Raw genomic sequence first — 16,755 nt, forward strand, 5'->3', positions numbered from 1 at the left:
AGAATATTATATATCAGTGGTCTCCAGCCTTGGGTTCTACAGCTATTGTAAAACTGCTACTTCCTGCATGTTCTTGCTGGAGTTTGCTTCAGAACAGCTGGAGTTGTTGCACTATGGTCCAGATATGAGGGCTCAAAACAACTTAAAGGTGTTATCCATGAATTCAGCAAAATGGCCGTGTCACGTTTCATGGTCATTGCAGCTGCAGGCTGCCACCACCATCCCCAACGGCCTGCATGCTGCTTTCCACCTCCTACACTTCAGGACGTCTCCTTTGTGCATGCTACCTATAGGGTGAGTGTTTGCTGCCATCCCTCCTCTTAAAAGGACAGTTTGCATGCTCCCATTATGTCCCCCAGCAATTCCCAGTCACTTCCTCGTATTTTAGGCATCTTATTTTCATAAAGGATGCCTAAGCAATGGGTCTACATCAACCATTGAGACAAAGCCCCAGTTTGGGTTATTCTAGTTTTTTACTCCTGTTTTGATGCCTGACGATTCTGACCTCATATCTGTTTACTGGACTAAGCTAATGCTCGCTGCTTGGCCTGATATTCTACCTGGATCTCGTTTTTGCTACAGTGCCACCAAAACTGACCTTTACTTCATCTTTGAGTAAGCAGCAGTTCACATTATCAGCTACCACACCTCGGTCCTGTGTAGCATCAGCTGCCACACAACTGAGACTATCTTTACAAGTAATGACTTGAAGTCCCCACAGTGAAGACCAAATCCCACTTGGAGAGGTTAAGGGTGGAAATCGTGGTCCTGCAAAGGCTGCCTCTTTAGATAGCACAAAGTCAAATCAGTGTGTAGCAATATAAATCCACCTCTATCTGCCTGACAGGCCACCATCTGAGCAACCTGTGGAAACCCATCTTAGGTTTGGAGAATGGAATTTGACCAATGAAAGCCTACAACACTAGCCTGGGCTTCTGTCTTAAGGCCCAAATTCTAGATGGCACCCCAAAATGTACATTTAAACATGGTTTGAACAAAGCGCATAGGGGTTGTCCGAGTTATGAAAAGCCTCTCATCAGGTCCCCTGTGGTGTAAAATAAGAAAGCAACTGATTCCGCTTTCCGCTCGTCCTCACTGCTGGCTCCGTTCTTGCTGGTGACGTCATCTTTACAGACTGTAGTCTGATCTGTCTCCCAACAAGCTGCTGCAGCCAATGACAGCTCTTTGTGATCATCAATGAGCGCTGTCATTGGCTACAGCAATAGGTTTATGGGACGTCACAGGCAACCTACAAACAAACCAGAGCTGGCGGCTGGGGATGATCAGGCAACAGATAAAGGAGAGTATTAGCGGATATTTACAGCATGGAGAACCCAGTGAGAGGCCTTCCATAACTTGGACAACTCCTTAAACAGTACTATAAAATTCTGACAATGTTTTGTAGTTTATACACCTCAGATATGGATGATGCATACTTTTATAGATAAAAGAGAAGAGATATTTAGAGCACTTTACATTCCAGTAAAACCGTATTTGGTCACAGGACTGATCCAGAGGTAAACAACTTTCTAGAAAAGACCAGAAGACCTAAGATTATAGCAAAGATATGTTTTATGATGCATATTGACTGCTGTATATCGATTACATGGTTTTATATCTTTTACATTATTGACATTATTAGACTTCTTCATTGTTAACGTACCGCAATTAAATTTCAGGTGTGCAAGTCATTACTCACTGAAAATGAGATATAAGGTGAGATAACCAGAAACCTCAGAAGAAATGCTCGTATTGTCATCAGTCATTAACGTAATTACAGTTAATAAGGGTTTACAGGTTCAACTGGAAAGTATATGGGACACATTCTAATGTTATTATAAAACTAAGAGGGCTGTACCGGATACTACCTCTACATTTTACCCTCCAGATAAGACTGTGTTATACTGTATTTTAAACTTTGTAAGAAACATTCTCCAAAAAGATACAAACTGCATGAACGGAGAGGGAGGCTCCCTCCGCATGGGGTACTCAATCCCTGAAGAAGCAGATGATGTCATAGACCTGAGATGATGATAGAGCGCGCACTAGGGCCTCTGATGGACTAATATGGACTGTGGGAGTAGCTTCACGGGGGGACTGTATTTAATTGGGAACTGTGATACTTTTGACGTGTATTGTTAATATGATATGTGATGTATAAAACATTGTGTCATAGGGGTTAGTATATAAGTGACGATGTGATGGGGGACAAGGCAGTTTGAGTGATGGCTTTATACGCCAACAAAAGACTAGAGTGTGTGGGAGATGTACTTTTGCACACATGGTGCACTGAGTCCACAGTGACGTGGGACTCCTAAATTGATGATGTACTCTGGGACCTACAGTTTATTGAGGCCGCGATATTGGCATGCCACAAACCTTTGAGGATATAGTACAGAGTATGACAACAAATATGAAGTACTACGAGGATCAGGGGCGTAACTATAAGGGATGCAGAGGTAGCAGTCGCTACTGGGTCCAGGAGCCATAGGGGGCCCAAAGGATCCCATGTTAAATACGAGGACACCGCAGTTATGAAAGGCACATGATACAAACGGGTCCCTGTTACAGATTTCGCATCGGGGCCAGGAGCTCCAAGTTATGCCTTTGATGAAGACAATGGTTAGTCATGATTGAGGTTCGAAGTGCCTTGTCATGTCCGAGGTGTTCCCCTTGTGTGTGGATATATGTTATATGTGACTTAAAAATTATGTACCGTTCAAGAATGAAAAGCCTCCTATGGAGTGAAAAATTAACTGTAATTTAGTAAAGTTTGGTTAAAAAAAGTGTGCTGCCTCTACTTCTGTCTGTCACCACCGCATCATGCCATCACCATTTACAACACTACTAGTAATAACATGAAATATATAAAAGAAGAACTTCATAAAGTTTTGATGGACCTGGTTCTGTATCTGGCTGACTACCTACATGTTGAGAACCTTCTATCTTACATGTGGAAGACTATAAAAAAAAAACTTGAACCCATGAGAATTCATGATGGCAGTTTTTATTATAGAACCAGTGAACATTTTTGATCTTCATAAACTATACTGAGATGTGACTGAAAACCAACATGGACACCTTAGTTGAGTTTTTCCTACTGCATATTATTAGTCCTAATTGAAGTTTCAGTGTTTATTTGTTCCATTTGGAATTTGATCCATTCATTCTACATTTTGCTGCAGTTGAAACTACACAAATGGGCTGTTCCCACACATTCCATCAGGCGAGAGTCATATATCTAAGGCACATGTAAAATAATACCGTATGGACATTGTATCCAGAAATAATTAAGATGTTTAATGCATGACATGATCTTGAGCCCAAATTATCAAGGCTGGCATTTTATGGTATGTGGAAATGTATGCAGCTATTCTTATCGACTGATGGATCATAAATGGTTCATACATAAATGTTACATTTCCAAAGGGTATATAAGAGCCACAATCTACAGAGCGGGGTGTTTTGGTGTGCCTCAGCCAAAGGGATCTGAAGACAAGTGTTATTATGGGACTTACAAAAATGGCAGTGCTAAAAGGATTTTTCCTAGTGTTTCTTCTAATTCTGAAAGCCGGTAAGTTGTATTTTTTTATTATTAATTAGACAATATTAATATTTTTATTATTATTAGAACTTTTTTAATTTTAACATTTAATTTCTTTTTAATTATATAATAATATTCTTAAGTCCTTAACACAATTTACAAATTATACAAATGTTCCTTAACTATAATAAAACAAAGTATAAATTGTCATTTTTTTGACAAACGGCATTATTAAAATTTTTTTATTAGTGACAAAAAATAAACCTACACATATTCTTATATTGTATAACGTTTTTGAAATGCAATAGTGGGTATATAACCTCATAGTATTATAGATAACAAAGTACAGAACAGAAAAGACATGAAAAGTATCTTAATTAAACAGAAATCTTTAATATATAAGAAGCTGACAATTAATATCTGTGGGCTGATCCACCCTTGTTCTAGTCCTTTCGTGTATCCTAGTGTAGCTACAGTATCTGTACTTTCTGACCAACTGAACCAAGTGCCATCTCCAGGTACATGTAAACTGGTTTATTAGCCCATACTACGCTCATTACTATTTGACTGTCTGTTTTGTGAGCCATCATATTTAGGCACTCGTTTTTATAGATTCTCACTCAGTATATATGACATTATAAGATAATTTTTCTATGTGCTATGCTTCTTAATTTTACTAAAAGTGTCAATTTAGTCTACATTCACACAAGTTTTTGGATCAGGAAAAAGTTGAATCAGATGTAGCAAACCCTAACTTGACATTTAACGCAAAAAATGTCCAGGACAGGAATGCAGAAATTATCATTAAAACTTGTTTATTGAAAAGTACATATATAATAAAAACATTTAACAAACAGAACATGAAGGAAATACAGCATTAGTACATAGGGAAATACATCACCAAGGTCACACATATGGGAAATTCTTAAAGGCACAACCAAGCTCGATATCATGCCCATACGAATAGTAAAGTGTTACCGCGCAACTGAGGGTCTGAAAATCCCTGCTCCCCAACGCGCCTGTTTCGCCTTAGCTTCACGCATTATGATAACTCAACTACAATGTGTTGCGATGCTCTAAATTGAGTTATGATGAATCGGTCATGTTAACAATTGCTACATCTGTTAAAAACTTTTACTATGGAATTTTTTCTCACTTATGGGATCTGTGCTTTTTTCAGGCAAGAAATATGCAGATCCTATGCAGGCTAAAAAGTTTGATCATGTGAATGTAGTGTAAGTCAAGTGCAAAAATACAAAAAAGATTAGAATTATTATAATTTAAATAAATACAATTTTTGGCTATTGTGATACAAAAAGAAATACTGGGCCAAAATAAATATAAAAATATCCCAAGAACTCAATGTAAATTTCAGGGCTAACTAATATATTGTCTAATAGCCTTATGTTGAAATCAGCTAGACTAAACTCGCAATGTCCATCAAAGAGGGAACATTGCCAACTTTACTCTAGTAGGTCCTGAAGAAAGCCGATTGTTGGATGTTTCGACTACTATGAGGCTTTGAATCGCTCTTGCACTTTAGAGTTACTACATTGTATTAGTAAATCTACGTTTTATACTCTGCGCATATCAATCTTAGAAGAACTATTAACTATAATGAGAAGGCGGTTGGAGATTTTTTAAGACTGAAACCTATAATCTTTTTTTCATATATGGGATTATGAAAAGAAGAAAAACATGTAATGCCAGTATTGTGACATATCTTGTGTATGCAACTAAAGGATCGTTAATAAAGTGTAATAAGATGATTAGCAAAGTATGAGATGTAGATAAAGTTATAATGTGGGTTATCTTGAGTACATCACAATGATGCATACTCTATTTGCAGGTTCCACCCATTCTTTATAGGGTGACTCCAAATCTCTCTTTATCTACGCTGATAATTGGATGATAATATTGTGAATCGTTCTTACGCCTAATTAGAATTATTAACATTCTTCACTCAGATATTTGCCTTACCATGGCATCTGTGTAGAGTCCCACCAAGTGCTACTCTCTACAAGGAATACCAATGACTACTCAAATCAATGGACAGTGAAGTGCTATGAAATGTTTGGTTTTCATGTATTTAATGAGCAGTTCTCTTGAATCTGATTGTAGGGATTCCGGCTATTTGCTTTATCCAGGATGGGTCAAAATAAGTGACCCCCAAATTAATCTTCTTTTCTTTTTTTTCCCTCCCTACTTTTCAAAAATCAGAACTCTTATTTATCCATCAACATAGATGTCTGAGGGCTTGTGGGGCGAGTTATATTTAATGTGCCATATAAAGTACTGAAAAACTTTTTAAAAATTCAAAGTGAAGTGAAATGGAAGAAAAAATGAAATTCCGCCATGTTTGGAGGGGTCTTGTTTCTACAGTGTATACACTGCAGCAAAAATGACTTGATAATTTTATTCTATGAGTCAGTATGATTACTACAATACCAAATTTATACAGTTTTTTTTACTGTACTCATGTCATTTTTTTCCAAATATATGTCATTTTTTAAAAAAAAATACTTTCTGCTGCTATCTTCTGACAGCCATAACTTTGTTTTTTGTTTTTTTGCGGGACGTTCTGTAATTTTGGAGTACATAGGACTTTTTGATCGCTTTTTATTACATTTTTTTCTTGGAGACAGGGTGACCAAAAAAAGCACAATTCTGGCTTTGTTTTACATATGGCAAGAGTTTTTTTTTAAACTTTTATTATCTTTTATTTTTTTAATAGTTAATAAATTTTTTTTAAACTAATTGTAAATTTTTTTTTAGTCCCCAATTGCAGACAAGATCTTGTGATGGTTTGATTGCTCCTGCAGTGTGACGCAATACCATGGTATTACATTATACCATGATCTGACAAGCAATCTATCAAGCCAAACAATCTGCAATGGCAGCCGTGGGAGCTTTCAGAAGGTCTCCAGCTGCCATGGCAACAGCACGGCACCCTGCGATTACTTCACGGGGGGCAGTGCGGGACCCTCGAACATCTATCAGAATTGACAGCTGCATTTAGATAATTAACAGCTCAGATCAGTAACACTGCTGATCGGAGCTGTTGCAGGTGGAGCACCCTCATTGTATGGAGCAGGCTCAATCTCCAATCCACCTCCATACAAACCCCGAACCTCCAAGATGTAAATGTATGCCCTGGAGCATTAAGGGGTTACGTTCTACACAAGATGTTACAGTAGTCATGTTCATGTATCAGTCGGTCATTTATTTACATACCTTTAACATAAAAGTTTGGTATTAGGCAAACTTACATTAGAAGTAATTATCCCCATGCAGGTCTTGTAAGCAGTACCCTTTAATAACATGCAGTCCCAGGTGCTTTCAAAAACTTGATTGAAGATTGAGATAACTGCATACGTGATGTCAATGAAGACAAGAAAAGTCAGGAACTCCGTCAAATTCCATAAGTGTTCCTTGCAAACAAATCTTTGTGAAAAAAAAACAATGGTTGACTCAATGGGGATTGTCTTCTGCAGGAAGGGATTTCCAAAGATACTTCTACAGATCCCTGATGACAGATGCAGATCACCACATTTCCATTTCTTGCAGAAGAAACTCAAAGAGGCATTCTGATTGTTCCTCAATGAATTTGTAAATCAATTACATTTCCAAAAAGTCTAAACTGTAGGAGATTGAAGTTCACGACACTTTACCTGCCCGTAAAGCTCATCTGTTTTTTGTGCAGAAGTATCCCTTTCTATAACTTCATTTACAGCATTTATGCTTACAACACATGAAGCTTATTATCCAGAACTGAGTCATGTTTCTAATTGCAATAATGAGATGTAATCTTTTTTTATGGATTAAATTATGTTTGCTCTCACACCCAAAATCTGGCATAAATATTCTGCCGAATGTACAGAAGGGACCTGAGCACCAATTATCTAGGAAGCAGCAATGGTTGATGTACCAAGGACACTTGGCTATTTCCATATCTACCTTCCTCTTGTAAGAAAGAGAACAGGCATGTGCCCAGACTTCACACAATTACTCCGCACTAGTGCCATTCACAGGAAAAAAGGGTACAGGGGGTCTAAGCCTTAGCATTGGGGATGGCCCTAGACGTTGGACCCATGCTAATTTAAGGTTTCACACCTACCCTTTGTCATGTGGTTATGAGGTTATAACTTGTGGTAATAATATTCTGTGTATTTTACCATTTACAGAAGCACAAACAACAACAACGCCAACTACAACAACAGCGACCACGACAACACCACCTACAACAACAGTGACCACGACAACACCACCTACAACAACAGTGACCACGACAACACCACCTACAACAACAGTGACCACGACAACACCACCTACAACAACAGCAACCACGACAACGCCAACTACAACAACAGCGAGCACGACAACGCCAACTACAACAACAGCAACCACGACAACGCCAGCTACAACAACAGCAACCACGACAACGCCAGCTACAACAACAGCGACCACGACGCCAGCTACAACAACAGCGACCACAACGCCAACTACATCATCAGAGACCACGACAACGCCAGCTACATCAACTGGAAGTACTTCTACCAACACCGGAAGTACTTCTACCAACACTGGAAGTACCTCTGCCAACACCGGAAGTACTTCTGCCAACACCGGAGGTACCTCTGCCAACACCGGAAGTACTTCTACCAACACTGGAAGTACCTCTGCCAACACCGGAAGTACCTCTGCCAACACCGGAAGTACTTCTACCAACACTGGAAGTACCTCTGCCAACACCGGAAGTACCTCTGCCAACACCGGAAGCACCTCTGCCAACACCGGAAGTACCTCTGCCAACACCGGAAGTACTTCTACCAACACCGGAAGTACCTCTGCCAACACCGGAAGCACCTCTGCCAACACCGGAAGTACCTCTGCCAACACTGGAAGTACCTCTGCCAACACTGGAAGTACCTCTGCCAACACCGGAAGTACCTCTACCAACAACGGAAGTACCTCTGCTAGCAGCGGAAACACCTCTACCAACACCGGAAGTACCTCTCCCAATAGCGGAAGCACTACTAGCAACATAACTGGAACAACTAATGATGCAGCCGTCTTAGCAGCGGAAAACGATCCATTTTCACTTAATTTTGGTAAGCGTAAATTTCATGAAGAACTTATTTATTATAGCTTTTTCCAAAGACACTATACATAGGGTACATCAATAGGGTGTACAGTAGTGGTACCTGCCTAATAATAAGTTAAAGCCATATAGCAGGAGTAAAGGTGGAGAAAGGTGAAGAAGATTGATTAAAACAAACAAAGAGTGCAATCACACATAATGGCCCTTTTACACGGGATGATTATCATTCATTCGATAATTATCCCGTGTGAATGCATGCAGCCAATGAATGAGGAGCATTCAATGTAAACAGCAGCCGTTCACTTCTGAACAACTCTCTGATTACTGTGAATGGAGGTGGGTGAGGGGGAGAATGCTGCCCGGCCCGCTCCCCCTCCATGCAGGCAGTGCTGGGAGTGATGCCAACGATATGCGTTCCTGTGCGATGGTCCATTTACAGTACATGGGATGAGCTCATCCTAGTCATGCTCGCCCATGTGGGAGCGAGTATCGCTAGGCATTGCTCACAGCGCTGCCAGAATGGAGACGGAGCATCCTCCATTCACAGAGAGCTGTTCAGAAGTGACGACTGGTATTTACACTGAACGGCTCATCGCTAAGTTTGCTACATGCAGAAACTGAACTGTCGCCGCATGCATTTCCATCGGTTGATTATCCTTCACACTCCAGTGGTAGCATGGGAATTTGAACGATAATTGTCCTATGCAAAAGGGGCACTACAGCAAAGGAGCAAGCATCACTGGGACGAGCTGACGGGCAGTTTTTGCAATTGTTTTGTAAATGGCCCATTAGTCTGCAGATCTCACCTCTTTACATGCATCATCCTGAGAAAATTCTCCTAAGACATGGAAATCAGATGATGGTGTTCTCTAAATCTATAAATATTTTACATACATTTTTGGTACTTGCCTTACAGGGGTGACCGAACTGGACAAACCTGTTCATTATCCCTCTTAGGACCTGCGGACATCATAACGTTGGGGTCCCCTACTGAGTATAGCCCACATGTACCAGAAAGCTTCTACAAAGAACAGCTCTCCAACTGGTCCACTTAGCATAACCATGCATACAAGGTCACCTATTCATCTGAAAGGGTGGCTTGTGATATGACAGTTATAGTATGTGTAGTTGCCTCCAGCTTCTTCTGCTGACATCAGCTGACCGTCGAGATGGAGATAGTTGTCCTTTTAAAGGGGTTGTCTATGTAGATTATTTATGGTCTATCCTCAGGATATGTTATCACTAGTAGTTTAGCGAGGCTCCATTGCCTGGGAACCCCTGTTGATCAGCTGTTTTCCAGGCTGGTGCACTTCTACATTGAGCTGATTTCAAAAACCAGACAGCTCTGTTCTTACTGTAGTAGCCAACCTTGGTATTACATGCAAAGTTCCCATGAATTTCAATAGGAACTTGGCCTGCAATACCAAGCCTGGCCACTGCAATAAGAACAGAGCTGTCTGCTTCCTGTAAAATACAATTCAGTACACAAGTGCACCAGCCTGGTAAACAGCTGATTGGCAAGGGGTCTGGGCAAAGGACCCTTGCCAATCTACTAGTGTTGACTTATCCTGAAGATAGGCCATCAATTGTTTGCAAATAGAAAACTCTGTTAAAGAGCTTGTCAAGGATTAGAAAAACATGGCTGATTTCTTCCAAAAATAGCACCACTCCTGTCAATAACTCATCTCTGGTATTGCAGTTTCAAACCATTAAAGTGAATGGGAATGATTTGCAATACTCACACGACCTGTAGACAAATGTATCACTGTTTGTGGATTAAAATGGACATGTTTTTTTAAATCCTGGATAATCCCTTTAACAATCAGTATGGTATTACACCTGAGCACCATGTATTGTAAGCCAAATTTGCCTCATTAATTCAGTAGGGATAATCTTGATTGTCTCCACTTGAATAATCCTATATCAGTAATTTTGTACCTTCATATCAGCTGACCAGACATCTAAAAATGCTGCAACACACCTTACCCAACCCCTATTCATGTGATCTGTTCACGACCCGCTTTATGTGTAAGAACATAGTCACTCTGTATGTCCTGGTGGACTCAAGCATTCCTTATATTACATGGATGGATATCCATCTAAGAGGCTTCAATGCAATACTACATTTTCCCCTGGATACATAATACTAATCACTGCCTGGTCATGGCAATCCCTGGCAAAATTATCTTGCAGAATTGCCAGGAGCGGAAACTGGGGTGATCAGCTGAATTCCCTAAATTGTGTATCATGAGATGGCCCCTTTAGTTACAAGTCTCAGGATATTTCCGTGAAAGACAACCTTTTTGAGAAGACTGCCCCCTTATCTTGACCAGATTTCCAGTTAACAGATTTTCAGGTCTATTATATGTTAGAAATACCGGCCATCTTCTTAGAAAAGAACGTTCCCCTATCTAGAGCAGATTTCCTGCAGCACCATAGATTATGTATACCAGCCATCTGCTTTGAGAAGACCACCCCCCCAGAAGACACTGTTTTAGGTGGTCATTTCAAAGATGTTTCACTGCATTATATTGTTCATTCCTTTTACTGTTCTAACAATGTGCACTCTATTTTCTTCCTCTAGATCCAGAAAGTTTCATCAGATTCTGGATTGTTATTCTCATTAGCCTCGGTGCCATTGTAGCATTCTTCGCATTTGCTTTTACCTCTTTTATGGTAAGTGAACATTTCTGTTTTTTTTACTGCTCAGACCATCTGTGTATTAGCTAAAGGGATTTTCCGGCACTACATTATTTATGACCTATCCCTTGGTTAGGCCATCAATAGTTGATCAGGGAGGTTCGCTGGTTAGGATCTCCACCAATCAGCTAATTGAAAAGACCCCTAAAAAGACTGAAACCAGTTCACCCAGCAGAGAGGATACACAGACGTGCTGGGAACACCAGGTGATAAGAAAAATAATGGAAGTGTTCGGTGTCCCGAAGAATTAAAGTTTTATTAGGAACCCAATAAAGTCCTAATCCAACTAGAAGACACAAACGTACGTGTTTCAGGCTGCTCAAGCACTTAATCACAACATGTAGCTAATTACAGGTAAGAGGAGATTAGAAAGGCACATGTAAGCCAATATGAAACCAAATGGTGATTAAACGCTTGGTTGGTTATTTGTGGCCATGTGGTCTCCATTTGGTTTCCTATTGCTCACATGTACCTTTCTAACTTCCTGTTGTGCTACATGCTATAACTGAGGGATCAAGCAGACTGAAACATGTAAGAATGTGACTCTGTCTTTCCTTTAGATTTGAATTCCTAATTAAGTCTTTATTTTTATAGATTTTGTGTTCATAACTCTTTTGTTGTTCTCTTTACTGAAGAGCATAAGGCACTCGGGTGAGTGACGTGACCTCTTCTCTGGCTTGTGATATCACGTTCATTGGTCACATGGGATGAGAGCAGCTCAGACCCTTTCAAGTGAATGGAACTAAGCTGCAATACCAGGCACAGCCACTATACAATGTACAGTGCTGTGCCTGGTATGGATTGAAGTGATCAGGTGATCAGTGGGGATCCTGAATGGTAGAGCCCCTACCAATCACCTATTGATGATCTATCCTGATGATATCCTGAGCATAGGTCATCAATAATTTAGAGCCTGAAAAACCTTTTAATAGTGATGAGTGAACTTTTGAAAAGTTCAGTTAAGCTGGTTCGGCAAACTTTTGAAAAACGTTCTGTTTGGTTCAAATTAGTTCAAACTGAACCGGAAGTTCACCAAAACCCTTCAAACTAGTGTATAGCACTGTCTACAAGCCATAAAATCCCCGTATAATGCTCTTAGAGTGTTATACAGGTCTTTTATGGCTCTTGGGCAATATTATACACCAGAGTTCAGGACTAGTGGTGAGCGAACTAAACCAGTAGAACTCTGTTTCAGGTAGAACAGCTAAAAGCTTGGTTTGGGTTTGTGCCGAAACAGGGTTCTACCTTTCAATTTAAGCTCAATGGTTTACAAGGTCCAAGACTTTTCCATTTTTTAATTGATGGGCTGTCCTCAGGACAGGTGATCAACAGATGATTGGTAGAGTTCTGCTGCTCATCAATAAAAAAAAAATCAGAAAAGTCCGGGACACCCCCTTTAAATCTGATATTCAGATATAGCAGGAGCCAGCATCCTCTTACAATCAGTCCCGGTGTTGTAATATGCAGTGTTACTTAGTTATTTTCTCTTTATTGGTTCTAAGCTAATATTTATTATCTCTTAAATCTTATAACTGAGTGGTTAAGCAAATACTACAAATACAGCCCACAAATCCAAATCTGTATGTATGTCTCTGAAAACAGTAACGTCTTTAGTCCCCCAAAAATGAGACTGCTGCTATCCTACAGCTGACATTAGAGAGGGAGGAGGGGGATGCAGGTGCAGTTTCTACCTATGGCTCTGAAAAAAATGCATGATATGAGAGTGGAAGGAGAGCAGAAGTGGGGAGACGGCTGTACCCAGCACAAGGCTACACTAAAATAAGGGCAAACGTCATTCCAAGAAGAGTTGGAGAGCAGAAGTAGGGAGACGGCTGTACCCAGCACAAGGCTACACTAAAATAAGGGCAAACGTCATTCCAAGAAGAGTTGGAGAGCAGAAGTAGGGAGACGGCTGTACCCAGCACAAGGCTACACTAAAATAAGGGCAAACGTCATTCCAAGAAGAGTTTCCTAGTCAAAAATCAAGCAGGGAATTATAATATATTACAGTCAGCATCCAAAAGGATGGAAAAGGTCTCAAAATATTCAGACACAACACTACTGCATCTACTATCCATTACGACTGTGTAAGTACTGCATGAGTCAGCGCACTCTATACTTATTTACCGGTATTATGGATGTTAGTGGTAACAGAAGATACCAGTATTCACCTCTAACAAGCACTTTTTGTCTCCTGCAGGCCTTAAGATCCAGATGTGGCTATAATACAGACCCCAAATCTTCTTACTCTCCAACTCGTGCTGCCCGTAATGCCTGTTATGAACCTGACGTGGATCAATGTGGTGCTTACTCTACCAGCATAGAAATGTCCAGCACTGGGGGTCAACATGGAGCCAGATGTCATAATGATTAATACCAATTAGAGTGTGATACATTTTCAATGATCTATTTTTTATGACAGTGTTTTATGGAAAATGCTATTTGTATAGCGCCCCCATTCCTTTAGATATGCCCGTCATCCACTAGGTGATATTTGCGAGTAAATACTACATCCAATATGGCCGTGTTTCCTGTATTTCCATCATGACTCTAAGCCGGTGGAGCAGTCCTGAGAGATCAGTGAGCAGGTACCCTGTAATAGATGGTATGGACCAGATGTAGAAATAGTCTATTAGGGTTAGCATTTATTTCTTAGTATGAGTCTTGATGTTATTGGGGTACTTTGCATACCCAGAAATATATGTTCATAGTCCCATCTCCACCCTAAATAATGCATCCCATGCAACTGAGTTTCCATCCATGACCTGCAGACAATAATGTGCTCTCGGCAGACATGGCGCGTTGTACATATTATTAGAGTATTGTATTATTATAGGATTTTACTTGTCATTCAGCTTGTTAAGCTTAATATGTATTGTTTACATTGATTGTTACCTCGCCACCATAAACCGTCCGCACTTTTTTGAGTATACTTGTATAATAACATAGAATGTTGTCTTTATTTGGCATCTTTAAGTCACTTATTAAAGCGACCCTCCATTTTCATGACAAAATTCTGTCCCGGAACAGACCGGGAGGGGTATATTACCTGCAGGTGTTCTCTGCCGGCCCTTGGTCTGCTGGTTCTGGGTCCCGTTTTTTTGTCCAAGATGGCCATTGCAATCTTCACACTACCTAATCTCCACCGTGTATTGGTAGTGTTAGACAACCAATGCACCATACCTGCTCTCTGATTGGCCAGAATGCTCACATGATCAGTGCTGGCCAATCACAGATCAGTGCCCACTGTGCATTAGGTAGTTAAAAAATTGCACCGGCCAGCTTCGATGACCAAAAACGAGTTCCAGAATCGTTGAAATGGAAGGGCAGCAGAGAAATAAAAGTGTAGGCCATATATCTTCCTCCTCTACAGTTCTCGGATAGAATTTTGTCCCAAAACCAGAGGGTCACCTTAATTTGGCTGTAGATAAGTCAGATACCAGGACATTAAGGATTATTATGACACAAGCATAACCTGGGAGAGCAGGCGGGATACGTGGCAGGGGGCAACAAACCACTTTTTCTTGGCTAGGGTATTTATATATAGGGCAGGAAACTGAATCTTTGCCCCACATGAAGGAAAGCTTAGCGTGCCTCCACCTGTAATAGGCAGATAGTATTTAATGCACTAAAGTACTCCTCTTCATCTAATGACAGGATAATGCCTGTTAAAAGCTCATAAAGTGAACTCCATCTACTGAGGAGTTGGTAACAGCAGGGGCATACGGACATTTCCAAACAAGGCCTTTAGGCAAATAACATATTGAGTAAAAAAAGGGCAAATTATATCATCAGTTTGGCGGGAAGGTAAAAATGAGAGAATGATCTAGATTGAACAATGAGTGAGATAGGCATCCTGTATACATCTCAGGAATCGTGTGTTGGCACCTCGGGAAATTTTATTGCTGTTTTTTTAGTCCAGGCTTTAGAAGATGTTTTTGAAAGGTAGCCGAGCACAAAAGTTGGGAACAAATAATATTAGATTAGTAGCACAAGAACAAAATAAGGGCAGAAATATGGAAGGAGTCTTGGTAAGGAGCATAAAAATATAACCGGAGAAGCAGAAGGGCGCTTAGCATCGATGATGCGCTTGGATCCGAGGAGAAGAGACTGGAAATGGAGCTCAGACTAACAGACTTGCAGACTAACAAAACTTTTGCCCATTTTCGCAGGCTAATAGTAATCTGGAAAAAACTTCCTTCAGAGTACTTCTATTTGCCACATGATACCGTTAAGACGCCAAAGTAAAGACCTTCCACCCATTTATCTTCCCTCCGTCCTTTCTAGCATGCTGCACGCCCCTCTTTGTATAACAGCATTTATCTGCAGACACCAGATTATAATTTATTTATGAATGTGAATTTCTTGTTTGTATCTATTACGTTATCATTGTAATATGAATAAAATATAAAAAATCTCTTAAAGCCTTAAAATTTCCAGGATTCTTTATTATGACTTCTTCATCAGTCAGCACTTAAAGGGAAACTTCACCTCGGGGCTTCATTTTGTTCAAGATGCGGAGGAAGAAAATCATTGCTGGATTTATTTAAATATATACAAATATAACAAATTTCCCCCACAGCTGGTGATGGTTTACAGGTATGGCAAACCAAGAGGGTTCCAAATCTTTTTTAGTCAGTATTCATATGTTGTGGAATGCGAAGCAGTGAAAACCAAAGAACAGGGTTCTTTACTGTTAGAGCAGTAAGATTATGGAACTCTCTGCATGAGGACGTAGTGATGGTAAACTCATTAAAAGAGTTGAGAGGAGGCTTGGAGGCCTTTCTTGAGTGTAAAAATATTACATGTGTAACCCTGTTTGGGAGGTGTATATATAGTGACTCTTCCCAAAAGGCCCTGGCGCTAACCCGTATGGCACACGGAGACCTGGTACCTTCGCTAATTGGAAGAATGGGCGTAATAGTCAGTTTTCTCTAGTCACTGCCTCCACTCAGGATAGAGCCTCAGACTAACAAGGGTCTAAGAATTACCTATGCATATCCGTCACTGCCAATCCATCACCGTGGGTGGAACCAGTGTTGCGGCGCAGATTCAAAAGATGCAGCAGCCAGCATGTCAATTTTTTTTCCCGCTGCGGCCTCGCTCCTTTCTATAGCTAATGCCGCGGGTTTTGAAGCTGCGCTTTTCCAGTGGAATTCCTGTGGTTTTTCAGTGCGGCCAAACAGTGGGAATTCCGCTGAAAATCCGCCCTGTGTGAACCCAACCTAACAAAGCTGTACTATTCACTCTTTTCTATCTATTCTATCAGTGTGACCGGACCTCTACTCTCCCTATGGGCCAGCCGTCACCTAACCTGACACTGAACACCAGTCCCTGTCTATAATTCTATTTAGTATAATGTTCACAGTGTGGACTCAGCCCTCTATCCTTCCGAGGTCAGTAAAATGAG

The 16,755-nt window shown here is 40.5% G+C and overlaps 1 protein-coding gene across 1 annotated transcript; it reads left to right on the forward strand.

Moving 5' to 3' along the window:
* The first annotated feature begins 3,371 nt into the window (after positions 1–3,371).
* LOC136580750 (TBC1 domain family member 5 homolog A-like) lies at positions 3,372–8,649 on the forward strand. Its single transcript, XM_066581577.1, has 2 exons — positions 3,372–3,574; positions 7,729–8,649. Exons 1-2 carry the CDS (start codon positions 3,387–3,389, stop codon positions 8,522–8,524), a joined length of 984 nt encoding a protein of 327 aa, XP_066437674.1. The 5' UTR covers positions 3,372–3,386; the 3' UTR covers positions 8,525–8,649.
* Positions 8,650–16,755: the final 8,106 nt, after the last annotated feature.

This window comes from Eleutherodactylus coqui, chromosome 10 (assembly GCF_035609145.1).
Source record: "Eleutherodactylus coqui strain aEleCoq1 chromosome 10, aEleCoq1.hap1, whole genome shotgun sequence".
Lineage (NCBI taxonomy): Eukaryota > Metazoa > Chordata > Amphibia > Anura > Eleutherodactylidae > Eleutherodactylus > Eleutherodactylus coqui.